Source organism: Eublepharis macularius, chromosome 14 (genome assembly GCF_028583425.1).
Source record: "Eublepharis macularius isolate TG4126 chromosome 14, MPM_Emac_v1.0, whole genome shotgun sequence".
In the NCBI taxonomy this organism is placed as follows: domain Eukaryota; kingdom Metazoa; phylum Chordata; class Lepidosauria; order Squamata; family Eublepharidae; genus Eublepharis; species Eublepharis macularius.
Genome location: NC_072803.1, coordinates 48814238 through 48830323, shown reverse-complemented (window position 1 = coordinate 48830323; position 16086 = coordinate 48814238). Strand labels below are relative to the sequence as shown.

General features: G+C 47.0%; 1 protein-coding gene across 2 annotated transcripts in view; it reads right to left on the bottom strand.

Moving 5' to 3' along the window:
- Positions 1 to 477: 477 nt before the first annotated feature.
- Positions 478 to 16086, bottom strand: part of ARRDC1 (arrestin domain containing 1) — a 58198-nt gene continuing 42589 nt past the window's right edge. Inside the window, exons 3-9 of one of the 2 annotated variants that reach the window (XM_054998411.1) lie at positions 7830 to 7880; positions 6822 to 6976; positions 5323 to 5505; positions 4035 to 4211; positions 3236 to 3647; positions 2939 to 3153; positions 2431 to 2474 (exon numbers count right to left, since the gene is read on the bottom strand). In XM_054998411.1, the coding sequence (XP_054854386.1) occupies positions 2942 to 3153; positions 3236 to 3647; positions 4035 to 4211; positions 5323 to 5505; positions 6822 to 6976; positions 7830 to 7880 (1190 nt within the window). In that variant the 3' untranslated portion in view covers positions 2431 to 2474; positions 2939 to 2941. Of the gene's footprint in view, positions 2475 to 2938; positions 3154 to 3235; positions 3648 to 4034; positions 4212 to 5322; positions 5506 to 6821; positions 6977 to 7829; positions 7881 to 16086 lie in introns of both variants that reach the window. The other variant, XM_054998412.1, reaches the window with a different exon arrangement.

The window sequence follows — 16086 nt, the reverse complement described above, 5'->3', positions numbered from 1 at the left end:
GAGGACAGGGGCTTTTCGGTGGTAGAACCATAACTGTAGAATAGCTTCTCCTCCATGGCCCGGATCTTATTGTAGATGCCAGGCAAAGGCAAGGTCATTTTTGTCACAGTTGGCTTTTGGCTGAGTAATAGTTCCTATCTCTTGTCTTCAATTACTCAAGATTTCCTTGAACTCATAATGCTTGTATGAGTCTTTTCCTGCTATTATAAAACCTGGTTGATCAGTGTTCTCTATTTTTTAAAAAAATCTTTAAATGAATGAACAGTTTTATTCATTTAGAGTGGGATTCCGTGGATACTTTACTATAGTTTTATCCCTTGAGGGGGTGGGGGAGTCACCCTAAAAGACACAATGTGGCAGTCACCCTAAAAGACACAATCTCCCCAGGATTTTGGTGTGGGGGGGGGAAGGATTTAATCAAACCAGCAAAGGGAAAACACACACACACACATACAAGCATTGTTCTGATTTTTTCAGAATAATTTATTAAATACATTAAAATTTGTGTTTGAAATTTTAACATTAAAACAAGTTGATCAAAATGGACACACAGACCAAAAAAAAAAGAAGAGAGAATCGTCTTTAGAAACAGATGGTGCAGGAAAGTGTCGAATTTCTGCCTATGTTGGCGAGAAGAGGAGGGGTTGACTGCACAGCACCTCTGGAGGGACTTTGCAAGAGATCAGCAGACCCCAAAAGGGGGCTTTTGTTCTCAGGGCCAAACCACACCATACTGGAGTCCCATGATCAGAAATCCCAGTGTATCATTTGCCCCTAAAATGCTGTTCTGGATACCTGTCCGCTCTTCCCCTATCAGGGAATCAAGGCATTTCCAATAAAGGAAATCGAATGTGTGTTGTGAATGTGTGTGTGGGGTGGGGGGAGTTAACCCACTTGCCCAGCACTGTGGCACCCGTCCAGTTTTACTGCATCCCCCTCCCCCTTACACAAGCTGTTTGTTGAAGGCCAATTACATGCCTGGAGTTCTAATGACAAAGTCAGGCCGACAGCATCGCTACAACAGCTTGCAAGCAGAAAGGGCAGCATTTAAGCTGGCCAGCTATGATCAGAAGCCAGCCTTGAGATTGTCTTTGGGCTCCAGGACACGGCTTGCCTCTGGAACAGGCCCACTCTCGCTTTGGAAGGCGCCCTTCTGAGAAGCAGCTGGAGCTGTTTCCACTTGGGAAAGAACCTGGCTGGCCATTCCCTCTCAGCCAGATAGCACCGGGATGTAAACAGCAGGAGCATTCAGGCAGAGAAGGTATTGCACACAATATAAAGAGTGCGTTTGGGGGGGGTCTTTCGCTGGAGAACAGGTTTTCTGGTCTGAAGGAACAATTTTTTAAAATTTTATTTTATAAAAGGATATTTTTCTCTTTATTTTAAAAAAGTCCCCTCCTCAACCCCTCCATGTCCAGGCTTATTCCTCGGGAGAGAATTCAGAGGTAGAATTAGGACAGAATCTTGATTGTCGGCAGTTTCCAACCAGTTCAAAGCTGCAGTGATTTCGGGAGGAGAGGCAGTCAAGAGCAGCGTCTTCTAGCACTCGAAAGGAAAGCCTGGAGAGGCATTTTGAAGTCGACCTGGGCCAGCCCACCACAAGCTGCCAGAAGGCCTTGGGCAGGTGGGCAAGGTCATGCTATCTCAATGCCATAAAAAAAGATTAAGATCCATTTTTAAAACTGCTGAACAGTCTATCCCCTCAGGGGGGAAAAGTACACTCCTCATCTTGGATCTTTTAGAGGAAGATTGCTCTCGTGCAAGCTCTGTGACAGACCAATACTCAGCTTAAAACAAAAACAAAACTATTCAGCCAACACTCCTCTCAATTCATTGTTTTGCACTTCCCTGAAGGAGGAATCCTGCACTCACTCCATGCCATAGGAATGTTAATCAGCGGTACCCTGCCTGAACTATTGCCGTCGCTCTCTATAGGGTGAACACAACTGCTTTGGGACAAACACGGCTCTTTCAACAAGCATCCAGAGGTGAGGGAGACTAAGAAAAACGTGTTAGTCCACCTTAAAAGTTTCTTTAAAAAAAATCGAGACTTTGCCATATCCATTCCAGTTAGCACACAGTAGATAAAGAGTGGCACTCAAAAATACACACACACACACACACAAACATATATATATATATACACACACACACACACACAATCCACACTCCATTCATACCAGACGACTCGGTAGCATTTCAGGTAAGGCATCACAGGTGCTCAGATAGTAAAGCAGCAAGGAAGATGGTGAACTGTACAGTACTAGAACAGAGACCGTCGTGCAAGGCATTCTCCACGAGGCAGGTGAGTGGCAGCCGGGGATCTTCGAGGACCCTGCCCTGCTGGGCGATGCTTTTGTGCTGTCCTCCCCCAACCCTTGATAAGCCAGATGGAGTCTAAGCCAGAGACTAGTTGCCGTTACTCAGACTGGAGTTAGCACTACTGCAACTTTGTTCATAGGAAGGAGGTGCCTCTGAAAAAGAGGGAAAATGAGACCGATTAAAAAAAAAACAGCCAGGCGAGCTACTTTCTCCCTCCAGCCCAATCAATCCAGAGAATAGAAGATAAAACACTACATTCTCGGAAACTGCTGCTGCCACCAGCACTTTCGCAGCAGCCTTAAAAATTTTCACACCCACCGCAAAGCGACCAAGTCACATAAGCGTATGAAATTTTCTTCAATACTCGTATCAGTGGTCCACCTAGCTCACCACGGCCTATTTTGAGTCGCAGTGGCTCTCCAGGTTTTCCCCAGAACTGGTACCTAAGGCTGAATCTGGGACCTTCTGCATACTCTCCTACCATGCGTATGACCCCTCCCAAGAGATGTCAAGTGACGCGCTATGAACACTTGAAGCATCGAGTTATTAGACCACTGGTCTATTATCTATTCTGACTAGCAGCGGCTCTCCAGGGTCTCGAATCTTTTTCCCAAACCTGCTACTTCAGGTGGAGATGCCAAAGATTAGATTTAAAGCCTTCTGTTTGCAAAGGAGAAATTCGGCATCCGTGTCTTCTGAGGGCACACTCGCAAACACTGGCAAGGGACTGTGGGGAACCGTTGGGGGTGGAATTAGAGGAACTCTGTTGACAGCAATGTTGCCGAAATGAATAGGGACAGCGACACAAACCACTGGAGACTTCAGGGGAACCTAAAGAAATGGAGGGGGTAAGTTCTATCACACAGTTACAGGCCCTGGAAAGCTTCCCTCTGCAACTGGAGACCCTGCTTACCGTATGGATATCCCCAGGTGCTGTACTCTGGAGGCAAGATGAGGGAACTGGCTGTGGGGACTGGGACCACTGTACCCTCAGCAAAATATGGAACGGTCGCTCCTGTGGACAGGCAAAGCGTGGGATGGTTCGGGGAGCCTGTCTGTTCGGAGTCCAGCCTTGCCTCTTGGAAGTTTAAGCCCGGTGCGTAGCTGAAGGGCTGCTGCTGGGAATGGCTTTTTGTGGGAATGGAAACATTATCCATGGGGTGTTGGCCGCCGGCAGCCTCCTCGTCTTCTGGAGGGGCGCTCGGAACCACTGGCGAGACAATGTGGGGGACTGACCGGGACGGACTTAAAGGAATTCTGTTCACAGCAATGTTGCCTATATAAATAGGGAGGGCGACAGAAACTTCTGGAGACTTCAAGGAAACCTAAAGAAACGGAGAAGTTTGGGGGTAGGGAGAAGAAGAGACAAGGTAAATCATTTTTTCCCCACGCACTCTGTGTCATGGTTTAATCAGGAATTCTATGCAATGTTCTGCATGTGGCAACTGGCTCGGCCCCTTTGAACAGCGTGCTTCCTGGTTGGGATAAACAGGGCTTTGCCTGCCGCTTACCTAGTCAACTTAGGGAGCTGCCTGTGTGGCCCACAAGAGCACATTTGCTGGGGCTCCTGCCAGAAGGCTTTGGGGAAGAGGACCTGGATGGCTTATGGCACACAGGAATTCTTTGGGCAGTCTCGGACTAGGGGATGGCCACAGGCCCAAGGCCTAGCCGTGAAACATAACCACTCCACCTAGGCCAGACAGCAGCCTCACCTGGATGTAGTAGTCGATGTGAATGAGGCTACAGCCCTGCAGGACGGACTGCGGCAGCGCTGGGACAAGGATCTGCTCCTTCCATTCGGCGTGCTTCCACGCCTTCACAGCCGAGCCTTCTACCTCCGCGATGGTCCTCAGGTCATAAATCCACCGCTTGGATTTATAGGCAACTTTCTGAAAAGAGAGGAAAAAGGGCAAAAAAATCCCACCCTTCACTTTGTTTGCAGAAGCCACCTGTGCCTGGTCTTAACTGCTCAAGAAAGCCACTGTTCAAGCGCAAGGCACAGTCTACAGCTAACTTGGGTAACAAAAGTTGGCCGGCAGGACAAAAGACCCAAACTGTTAGGGGCAAAACCCTCACTAAAGTTAATCCAGCCCCACTGGTCTTGTGCCTATCCCTGACCTCTCCGGTGGATCCCAAGTGGCAGCTATAAAACTGATTCCTCGGACAATCCAGAACCGAATATTAGTTACCCAAAGGTGCAGCTTCTTCTGCATTAGCAATTCTCCATCCCTGAAGGGAACCACCAGGATCCCCTCCCACTTTTCCTACTGTAGGCAAAATTTATGGAGGACTGGCCCACGAACAGTCATTAGGCATGGTGAACCAAGTGGAACCTCCATATTCAGGGGTAGGATCTCTTAAAGAGTACCAAATGCTGGGGAAAGGCCCTGTATCATCTTTGTGACCTGCCAGAGTTCTCCAGATACAGCTGGATGATATTGGGAACAGATGACTGGACTGGAGGGGGCATCCATCCCAGAAAAGTATTTTTCACCCATAAGGTCTCAACCCAGTCCCATCCTGTATCTGTGAAATACTGAACTGGGCAAATGAGGGAAGCCATATAAGTGATGTCCAGGAATCATCATCATCATCATCATCATCATCATCATCATCGATTTATATACCACCCTTCAGGACAACTTAATGGCCACTCAGAACAATTTACAAATATGTCATTATCATCTCCACAGCATCACCCTGTGAGGTGGGTGGGGCTGAGAGAGCTCCAGAGAGCTGTGACCGACCCAAAAATCAAACCCAGTTCTCCAGATTAGAGTCCTGCTGCTCTTAACCACTACACTAAACTGGTTCTCTCAGTTGTCCTAGAGGTCAAAATGCTACTGGCTACCAAGACCTGGTGCAAAAATGTAGCTAAATTTGTAAGCTATGAGCAAAGATGTCCTGGGTTCAAACGTCACTTTGCAAAGCCAAAGTGCTATGGACTGTAGTAGAGCACCTACTATGCATCTAAAAGTTCCCAGGTTCAGTCTCTCTTACCTGGATGAGACTGGCCACAACAGTGCCCGTGTCGCGGCCTGATTTGTTCTCAATGTCTGTTTGCAGGTGAATGACCTGCCCCACCACGTAGCCCTTGAGGTCTGCAGTCGCTCTCACAATCACGTTGCCCGTTTTTACGAGCTTGTAGCTGAACTTCTTGGTGACTGATGCAGTGTTCACCTGCTACAGAGAAGCAACGCAAGGATAAGCGCGCTCAGGGATAAAAATGACATATGTGGTCTCTCTATTAAAGACAGTCTCAAGACTCCAGGCCTCTGGGTCTTTGGCTGCTTCTACCACATTGGTGCGAAGATGTGCCAGGGCAGGAATGGCATCCACGCATACGCAACCCTGCTTGTGCTCCTGCCCTCCCACTTCCTCCCCTTTTTCTCATCTACACAGACAGAATAGTAATTTTCAGCACACACATACCAAGCAGCCAGGAAACCCCTTTCCTTCCCCTCCCTTTTCCTTTCCCTACCAAAACCCAATGCAAGGTTATAGGGCAGATCAGCTGAGAAAGTGGGGAAAGACCCTTTAAAAAGGGAGAAGAGATGTAAAGCTTAGCTCTGCCCCCTCTCCCACGAGTGATGGCTGGCGAATTCTCTGCCTGCAGCCCCTCCGCAGTTTCCCTTTTGAGCCAAATTAACCTGAATGTGTTTTAAACCTGGCTCAAAGGGGAAAAAAACAAAATAACCCAGAAGCCAAATTAGGCACATCGTCATCTAGACGCTTCCAAGTATCATGGGGGCTTCCCACTGTACATGTGGGGAAAGCAGCCTTTATTTGCCTTCACTTCCCAGAGACTTCTTAGTGCCCTCTAGTGCCCTTAGTTACTATATTGGGTATGCATTTATATTAAGGTCAAAGTACACATTGGGCTGGGGATACATGACTAGATTCCTCCACGTTGTTTAGCCTGAAACAGCAGGTGTGAAGTGGGGGGAGGGGGAATAGATCAGTGCTGCAACACGAGGGATGGGGGTTGACTCTTTCCCACCCATACTAGGGTGGCCAACCTCCAGGCGAGGCCTGCAAATGTCCCAGAATCTACAGTCAAAAGAGATCAGGGGTCTTGGAAGACATGGCAGCTTTGAAGGGGGAACTCTATGGCATTACACCCTGCTGGGGTGCCTCCCCTCCATAGGATCTACTCCCTAGGCAACCCTGTCCCACACTGTTGATGGTGGAGGAAAGCACCATCAAGTCATAGCTGACTTATGGCGACCCCTGGTGAGGTTTTCATGGCAAGAGATGAACACAGCTGGTTTGCCATTGCCTGCCTCTGCAACCCTGGTCTTCACTGGAGGTCTCCCAGCCAAGTACTAACCAAGGCTGACCCTGCTTAGCTTCTGAGATCTGAGGAGATCAGGCTCTCCTGGGCTATCCAGGTCAGGGAATCCCCCACTGTTACCCTAGTTTAAAAGCAAAACTGAGAGAGACAAGGAGAAGGTATAACTGAAGCAAGTTAGACACACGCATTCCCCACCTGCCCTTACCTCAATTTCAGGAATATCATTGAGGTTCAGAGGGCAAAGAACATAGAAGATCTTGCTGCACTTGTGGTCCTTGGAGAACCTCGGGGTCTCTATCACAGCCTTGACCTGGTGTACAACTTTCCCAAAGGGCCCTTCGAAGGATGTAGGGGCTGAAGCTGGTTTTGAAGGAAGAAAAACAGGTGAGGGCAGAAAGCCAAGACAGCTTGCCAACAACACAGCCCTGAGTATTTCCTCAGCAAAGGAAAAGGACAAGTTCTGTACCAGAATTTAGATTCTCTGTATCGACAGACGTTTCAGTTGTGGCATCTGTGCTATTGATTTATACTTCCATTCTATCTTTCTTCCACGTAGCTTAGGGTGACATGCATGGTTCTCTCCCTCACACCAACCCTGTGAGGTAGCTTAAAAGGCAACAGGCTGAGGCTACTCACTGAGCTTCATAATGTGAATAGGGATTTGAACCCAGGGCTCCCCGCTTCAACCCAGCCCTCTAACACATAGACCACACAAGCTCCAACATGATACCCCACTCTTCCTCCAAGTGAGGAAGGGGCAAGGGAATGCCCAATTAGTGCAGTGTTTAATTATTTGTATGTTTATTTATTTATTTATTGCCCACTTTTCTTCCAAAGGTGCTCAAGGAGGCTTACAATGTATTATTGAAACTTATTTTTATTTGAACCATGTATTAGCCATCAATAAACACAAAACACACTTTAGGACTGTCAATGAGCATGAACACAAAAAATAATTAATAGCCGTCCTAGGTTGTTGATTTTTTATAAAATGCTCTTCAACTTATCACAGGTTTCCCAACTGCTTGAGAGGCCTTTGGGGCTGAAGCCTGCATCAGAGTGTTTGACTGAAACGCTTTTTAAAAAATGTGTTTGTAGGATACGACTCTGCATCGATCACCTTTGGAACATGGTGAAGGGGGTATTAAATCAACAGGGAGTCTGACATCACAGTACAATCGCCATCTGAGAAGTAGAAGGAACTTCTCCATACCTGGCAGCAGGAACTGGAAGGGAAAGGTGTGCTCACCAGCCGTCAGGAATCCTGTGAAAACAAAGACAGGAAGGGAGGTGAACCAGTAGCCAGTGGCAGACGGCCAAACTTGAGCTCTCTGCTTATTTCTGAGAGACAGAAGGAAAAGTCCGGGCTGGATTCTACTCATTCATGGTAACATTCTTCATAGCAACAGTAACTGTCAAGAACACACTCTCCCCTGGATAGGTAACAGACAGGTGTGTACATATGCACAGCACAAGCAGGGTCAAAGCATTACAGCCGACGCCTTGAAATGCCAAAGTGGACTATTCTATACATTGGGGGAAAGCTTATAGGTCAGGACATGCAAATTAACAGTGCTGGATTCATAGGAAAGAAGAGCAGAAATACATACGCTAATATATCTCGCCAACAGGGCCAGTTCCAGGTTTGGGGGAGCGTTCAGACATTCAGCAGGCCCCCTCCCAGGTAGAACTGTAAAACAGATCAAGTGGCTACACTGCTTGGAGCAGCCACCTCTCTCCTGCCTGGGGTGTTCTACACTTCTTTGCACAGGGCATCCCCTGCCAGATTACACTGCAAAGCAAAACCCTTGGCTGCATGAGCCATTTATTATCTTATCTGAATCATTATTAGGTGCCCTAGTCCATTGCCTATATCTTTGATACAGAGGCACAGCATTTAAAGATAGCAGGAAAAACGGAAGCTGGATGGATGAATTCCCAAATCTTACATCAGACTGGTTTGCCTAATATCCCATTTGGCCACTAGGTGGTGATAAGCAGCAGCTTTTCAATCGCATGTGTGCCTTTAGTTGGAAAGACTGGCTTGTCCCAAAGCTATTCAAGACAGCGCCACAGCCCATCTTGGGACATCCTTAGAGACGACTGCTTGCTCCTGTAGAAGTGGATAATAGATTGTGCCTCTGTGGGGGCAAGCATGCAAGTGGCTGGGCTGCATGAACGTCCCCATTACCCCAGGTGGGCGTAATTCAGCCCACCCCATGGTTAACATTTTGTGCTTGATGCATCAATTGCTATTTGCTGAATTGATTTCATCACATCTTCTACCTTGCTGTTTTATAATCTCTTTTGCGGTATTGTTTTGTGTATTTTATAGTACTGTTTTGTGTTTATCTTCCAATCTTTTATTGTCAGATTCTGCAAGCGCCTTTTGGAGGCAGCGGCTAATAAATACCATAAATCAATTGATTAAGCTGTTTTAAGTGTTAATCTCCTTTAGGCAAAGAAGCACAGCTTCTCAGAGTTTTGTATTCCACAATCAAGTAAGCACACACGGAGGGGGGGGGGCAGAACAGGCTAGCCAGCCAAGCAAAGTGAATAGTGTAGTGTAGTGGTTACAGCAGTGAACTAGGGAGACCAGGTTTGAAACCCCATTCTGGCATGGGAATTTGCTGGGTGACCTTGGGCCAGTCCCTCCACCGTCAGCGTAACCTAACTGATAGGGCTGTTGCGAGGATAAGAGAGAGAAGAGAATGATGCAAACCTCTAGGGGTCCCCCCATTAAGAAAAAAGGTGGGGCATAAAAAAAGTAAATAAAACAAACTTATTTCACTGGATTTATTCAACATTCTTGAACACTGACATAAGGGAGCATAGTTTAGAAAAAGCAGATGAAAGAAGTTTATAAAATTATGTACAGTATGGAGAAAGCCAAAAGAGCTTTTTCTGCCTCGTAACACTAGAATTTTGGAGTTATCCAGTGCAATTAATGGGCAGCAGATTCAGGGCAGACAAGGGATTCTTGTTCATTGTGTGAAGAATTACTGTCTTGCGGGACTCACTGCCACTAGATGTGGCTGTGGCAACTGGGACTGAAGGCTTTAAAAGGAAACTGGACAAACTCAAGGTGGAAGAGGTCGTCCTTCAACAGCTGGGGGCTGTAGAAAGGTGCTGCCCACAGGTTCGACACATTAGGGAGAACAAGGGAGAAGCCCTGTTTGCCGGGACAGCTACATGCACAATAAAACTGGCACAGCAGGAAGGTTAAGCCAAGATCTGGCACTAGGAACACGTTTTCTCTGTTACAGCAACCTCTTTACAGAGAAAGAAAAAGTGTTACTGGAAGGCATGAAGACTGACTGCTTCAAACCACACCAAAGCCTACCATGGGCAGACGGGTGAATTCTAGCCAGCTGCCTGCCAAGGTTGCGGCACTCTTGTTAACCTGGTATTCTGGAAGCCGGCGTTTACTTACAACGTTTACAACAGGACACTGTTTGCTAAAGAGAGAGCCCTTCTAGCACGAGCACTTGTTGTGAAGAAACCAACAAGGTTTCTTGGGGTCCTGCATGGATCAAAGGTATGTTTGCAGAACGGAGGAGGCTGGACAGTTTGGCTAATTAAAAAGAGCCGGTAACTTTCCTGCTACCTGGAAGTTAACACGTAAACAAAAAAAGTTGGTCGGAGCACTCTTCTGAAAAGGAGCCTTGTCTGTGCGGGACTTTCTCTACCTGATCCTGAACAGCCTCAGAGCATCCAACTGCCTGCCTGCTTCCATATCCACCAGTGTATCAAGAGGTGCAAAGAGGCCTTTTGGGGTGTCCCCGTGCAGGGTGGCTCAAAGGTTTGGAGAGGGAGGCAGGGCAAGAGATGCCACGCCCCCCTCCCAGCATTCTGCCTTCTCGTGCACAGCATCCCTTCCTGGAGAAATAAACTTTCACCAGCCATGCCGGGCCTTTTCGGTCCTGGCCCCAGCCTGGTGGAACGCTCTGTCTGAAGAGACTAAGGCCCAGCAGGATTTGTTATCCTTTCGCCGGGCCTGCAAGATGGAGCTGTTCCGCCAGGCATATGGGCGGTGCTAGGCAGAGCCCCCCTGGCCGGTTGATGAGGGATCGGGCCCTCCCCACCACCAATACCCCCATTTTTAAAAACTCTTTTAATGCAGAGGTGCTCTGAAGTTGTTTTAAATCAGTGGAATTCTGTGGTGCTATGTTGATATTTATAATTGTATTTTAACTGTGTAAATTGGATGTTTTTAGAATTGTTAACTATAATAACTGTTTTATATATTTTAACCTTTATGTATTTTGTAATCCGCCCTGAGACGGCTGGAAATGTGGGGAGGGCGGAATAAAAATTGAATAAACAAACAAATAAGCAGAATACAACTCTTTCATACTCCTTTAAGCCTCCACAATGAGATTTTAAAAAATGTAAAGGATTGGGTGATTCCCCACTTCTGGTGGGAGCAGATGGGCCAAGCATCTCGGCCAGGCAACGGAGCTCAGCAAATACCCCTCCAAGCTGTCCACCAATGCCAGCTGTGCCCCAGCCATGTAAGGTTAGGCTGGCAGGCTTATTTTTAACCATTTGTACCTCGGCTATCCCCCAGAGGGCTCAAGACGGCCAACGGAAAAACAATTACGTAAATATCAGTCCAAACAACTCAAATATTTTTTAAAAATCCAATCCACCAAAAGCATAACTATCTATAACCACACACATCCCTCCCCCCAATATGCAAAAAGAAAATACTACCAACATCACAGAATAGCACAGCAAAACTCATACACAAGATAGGGACAGGAAACATGATAATAAGTCCCACTGGAACTAGAGAGGGTAAGATCCAGAGGAGTTAGCTGTGTTAGTCTGCAGTTGCAAAGGAGTAGAGTCCAGTAGCTCCTTTAAAACTAACCAACTTTATTGTAGCATAAGCTTTCGAGAACCACAGCTCTCTTTGTCAGAACCACAGAAGAGAGCTGTAGTTCTCAAAAGCTTAAGCTACAATAAAGTTGGTTAGTCTTAAAGGTGCTACTGGACTCTTTACTAGAGAGAATAAGAAAATTCATATAAGTAACTAACCAGAATTGACGCTGCACCATTAGAAGTCAGGACACCCTCAAAATACTGTTGCTCCTCTAAGATTCAGATGCTATCCAGGGACACTTTGGTTTATGCTCTCCAACACAACAGGAGCAAAATGAGGGACAAGAACTATGGGGGAATCCACTGGCTGTTACTTAGAAGGCCCAAGCTAACGGTGTCCTCTGCCCCTGAAGCAGTCAGCCAGCAGTTTGTGGATGAAGTAATGCGATGTGTTTTATGTGATTGTGGGCAACTGCAGGAGCCATGCAGTGTTGTGGCTAACAAACCGGTTTGACTTGTAAAGCTAACCAGCTAGAATCCTGAAAAGAACATGGGGCACTGTGAACTAATCAGAGGAATGGAACAGTGTAACGGGGGAAGGAAAGCAGAATCAAGGGAGATTTTAAGGTAGGGTACACACAGGTTGAGACCTCCTGGGCTGTTGTGCTATACTGCTGGGACGCTCAACCCTATGAAGCTCGCTTAACATCTTCATCAGCGGCATCTAGGAAGAAAGTGAATGCCTCTCTCATTTTGCAAGACATGGCGTCGACGTGCCTTTGCTCAATGGTTGTTTTTCACACACTGGACTTTCTCCTCCTGGCTTATTTGCATCAATTATGAATTTTAATGGAGGTAAGCATTCTTGTAGTGCACGAAACACCAAATGCACTTTGCATGTATTATCACAGTAATCATTACAACAGCCTTGTAAGGTAGGCCAGTATTGTTCTCCCCATACAGCAAAAGGGGGAAAGCGAGGATGAGAGTCATGTTTGCCTACGTCCATCAAACTAGCTTGTGATCACAGTGAGATCTGAACCGAGACTTCAGAGCCTGCTTGGAGCAAATCTTTATTTGGAAAAGTGGGATAGAGAAGGTACTTAAGAAACAAAACAAGTGACTGTTGTTTGCAGGGGTGATTTCCTGCAGACCCAAATCAAACCAGTGCCCTTGCAACATCAAAGAGGCAATTCAGGAATGCTGAAAACAGCCTTCATAAACAGTGCCAGAAACCCCGAGAACTCCAATTTTGAGAGGCTTTGTATAAAGCTGCCCACAATTTTTGCCCAGATATCAAGAGTCTCTTATGAGTTTGCTTCGCCGGTTGGTGTGCTCTCTTTCCTGAGGGAACTCAGAGGCTCCATGTTCAGGCCAGCTGCGCATGAAAGTGGCGCGGCGCAGTGGCTTAAGAGCCCGCTTGCAGGAAGTCCCTGCTTCAGGTCTCACCCTGTCAAGGGTTTATGGGATGGCCCGAGGCAAACCACTCTCACAGGCAAAATGCAGCTAACAAGGCCTCGCCACAAAAGGTTTGTTGGAAAGACTGCTGCTCTCTGACCACTGTGCGTATGAATGCAAATCACTACTGTAACAGGAAAGGGCTGTGGCGCAGCCCTTGAGCACCTGCTTTGCATTCAGGGGAGGTTTCTAGTTTGAGACACTAAGAGCTAAGCTACAAGTGACGCCTTACACAGGATGGACACTTGTCAGCTTCCCTCAAGTTTTGATGGGAAATGTAGGCGTCCTGGTTTTACAGCTTGGCTCTCCATTACAGCTGCAAGACCAGGATGCCTACATTTCCCATCAAAACTTGAGGGAAGCTGACAAGTGTCCAACCTGTGTCAGGCGTCACTTGTAGCTTGGCTCTGAGTGCCAAAACAGGCCTTCCTGGGCCTGAGATGCTGCACAGCCCTGCCCGTCAGAGCAAACAGCAAGGATCGCGATGGGCCAAGGGCCGGACGTCCTAAGCACCTTCCTAAAGACAAAAAAGGAGACAGAGAGAAGTACTGTCGAGACAAGAGCCTCTCTCCCCCCTCTCATCCTGCTCTACTCAAGACTTCCCAGGGCCACACAACACGCGCTGCCTGCCCAGCCCTCCCAATTCTTTTTGGCCTCGATCACGCAAAAGAAGGGAGAACATGGAAAGAAACCCCAGTGTCGGCTACGCAGCCAATATCCCTCAAAAGGGTTGTGTGTGTCAGGTAGGCCTCTGGGAACTCGCACAGCCGCTCCGAGGACTTGCCTCATTCCCAGAAGCCCAAACAAAGAAGCCAGTGTGTCTGTACACAAAAGCTTTTCCTGGAGATTTGCTTGCAGCTAAAAATACCTCCCAAATGGCGGGGGTAGGGAGGTCATTATGCATGGAGAGGCGGCTGGATTGCTTTCTACCTGTAACTGCTCTCTTGCCGCGTCCTCTCCTGCATGCTTGCCTGTTAAGTGTGTGCATGTCCTTGGAGCAGGAAGCCAGAGACAAGGCAGCATTAAGAAAGTCCGAAGACTCTATTCCCGCAAAAACCCACACAGAGGAAAGAATATATTAAAGATTTGCTAAGAAGCTGCACAACATTCTGGGATTGAACAAGAGGTCCCAAGGCTCCTGGGAACCCTAATGTCAACATATTTGCTAGGTATAGTATAATCCTTAATAGGATGCTCAGTAATATGGTTTTAAAAGGGAAGCCATCTCTCCATAAAGAACAACTGATAATTAGGATTCTCTGATGGGGCTATTTGGTCTGTTATTTTGTCCGATATTAAGAGATCCCAGACCTCTGACATTCATTGTCTGATAGTAGGTATACTGTCACTTTTCCATTTTTGGGCTATGGTTATCTTGGCTGCTATCATTAATGAAATAAGATCTGTTCTGTAAGTGGGTACCTTAGCTCTATTTCATAAGTTCAATGGTATTGTTTCTGGATTGTGCTGTATTGTATGACATACTTTTTCTATAGTGGTAATGACCTTTTCCCAGGACATGTGGATCTTTGGGCACGCCCACCAACAATGTAGGAACATGCCTGTATGTCCGCAATGTTTCCAGCATCTAGAGTCCTTGCTTGACTTACAATAAAAGAGCTTTAATGGAGTTAGATATCATCTTCTATAAATTTTGAAGGTTTGAAGTTTAATATTTACAGATTTAGAAGTAAATAGTTTAGACGACCAGATGTGGTTCGAATAGGCTTTTTTTTAAATTAGGGGAGTATAATTAGAAAACATCTCACTGATGAAAGTATAGCTGTTACAAGTACGTTCCAAGAATTGCCTAAGCACACACCTTAGCCGTCCACCTGTGTATATCACTTAAGATCTTTTCCAGTTTCCACATGTTTCCTTTTCTTGGCAAGAGTGTCTAAACAAAAGAATATACTAGGAAAAACACAGTCACTTTATAATGCGCTCACAACACTTCAAACTGAACTTCACAACTGGCATGGTGCATGAACGGGAGAGCTCAGTTGCACACCGTGTCATAGGGTCCAACCAGATAAGACACTGAGAGCCAAACTACAAGTGACATCTTACACAGGTTGGACACTAGTCGACTTCCCTCAAGTTTTGATGGGAAATGTAGGCGTCCTGGTCTTGCAGCTGTAATGGAGAGCCAAGCTGTAAAACCAGGGTGCCTACATTTCCCATCAAAACTTGAGGGAAGCCGACTAGTGTCCAACCTGTGTGAGACGTCACTTGTAGTTTGGCTCTGAGAGGCCATGGCCGAATTCCTTGAGCATTTTTTTTAATGAACAAATAGCGGCCACAAGAATACTCCCCACCTCCACACACTCCCCAAATAGGATAAAATCCAAGGCCACATTCCAAGGGAGCAGATGTCTAAGGCTTCTCCACTTGCCATTTTTCTGAGTTTACACGGCTCTCCAGGGCTGCTGTTTGCCCCAATGGGTGGGAGCATAGAGATTCGGTATGTCCCCTAGCTGCGTGCTCCCCAAGTTGCCGTTTATCTCACTGGGGGAATCTGAAATTGGGGGAAAACAGTGAGTGTGCACCTTCACCTGTAGTTGTCTGCAGTCCCACACACAAACACAGGGACGTGTGACAAAGAGGAATGAACCAATCTGGATCTGCAGGTTCTGAGGTCCAAATCCCACCAGAACCTTTTGCCTGATAGAGAGGCATTAACAAATCAAAGAGATGCCGCTGCTTTCCCACTGGGTTGTAGAAGCACGCCTTCCTGGAGGGAATGGTCAGTTCCCAGCCTGGGAGACTCCACTAGGCTGTTCCATCACCCGTATCTTTCAGCTTTATTTCTACCCTCCCACCCACACCTGGTCAAGAGGAGCCACTGGCATACATACGCAAACACTTCTAACTCCCCCTCCAGCCCCGCAAGAAAAAAGCTTTACCTTTACCACTGCTTTCGGCAGCAAAGGATATGTTAAATCACACAGAGGCATTTCTCCCAACATTAAAATTCAAGGACCCCCTTTTGGAGAATCAGTCCAACAAGCCTTCAAAGGGACCATTTTCAGCTTTGAAACGTGGGCATTAACATTCCGAGCTAAACTCCAGTTGCAAGACACAGATTGCGCCCGCCTGCAATCTCCTCGGGAGCAAGCTACAATTAGCCAGCAGCATCCCCAAAAAGGGTCTTTAGAGAAGAGGCAGGCTCCTGCCAATCCTGC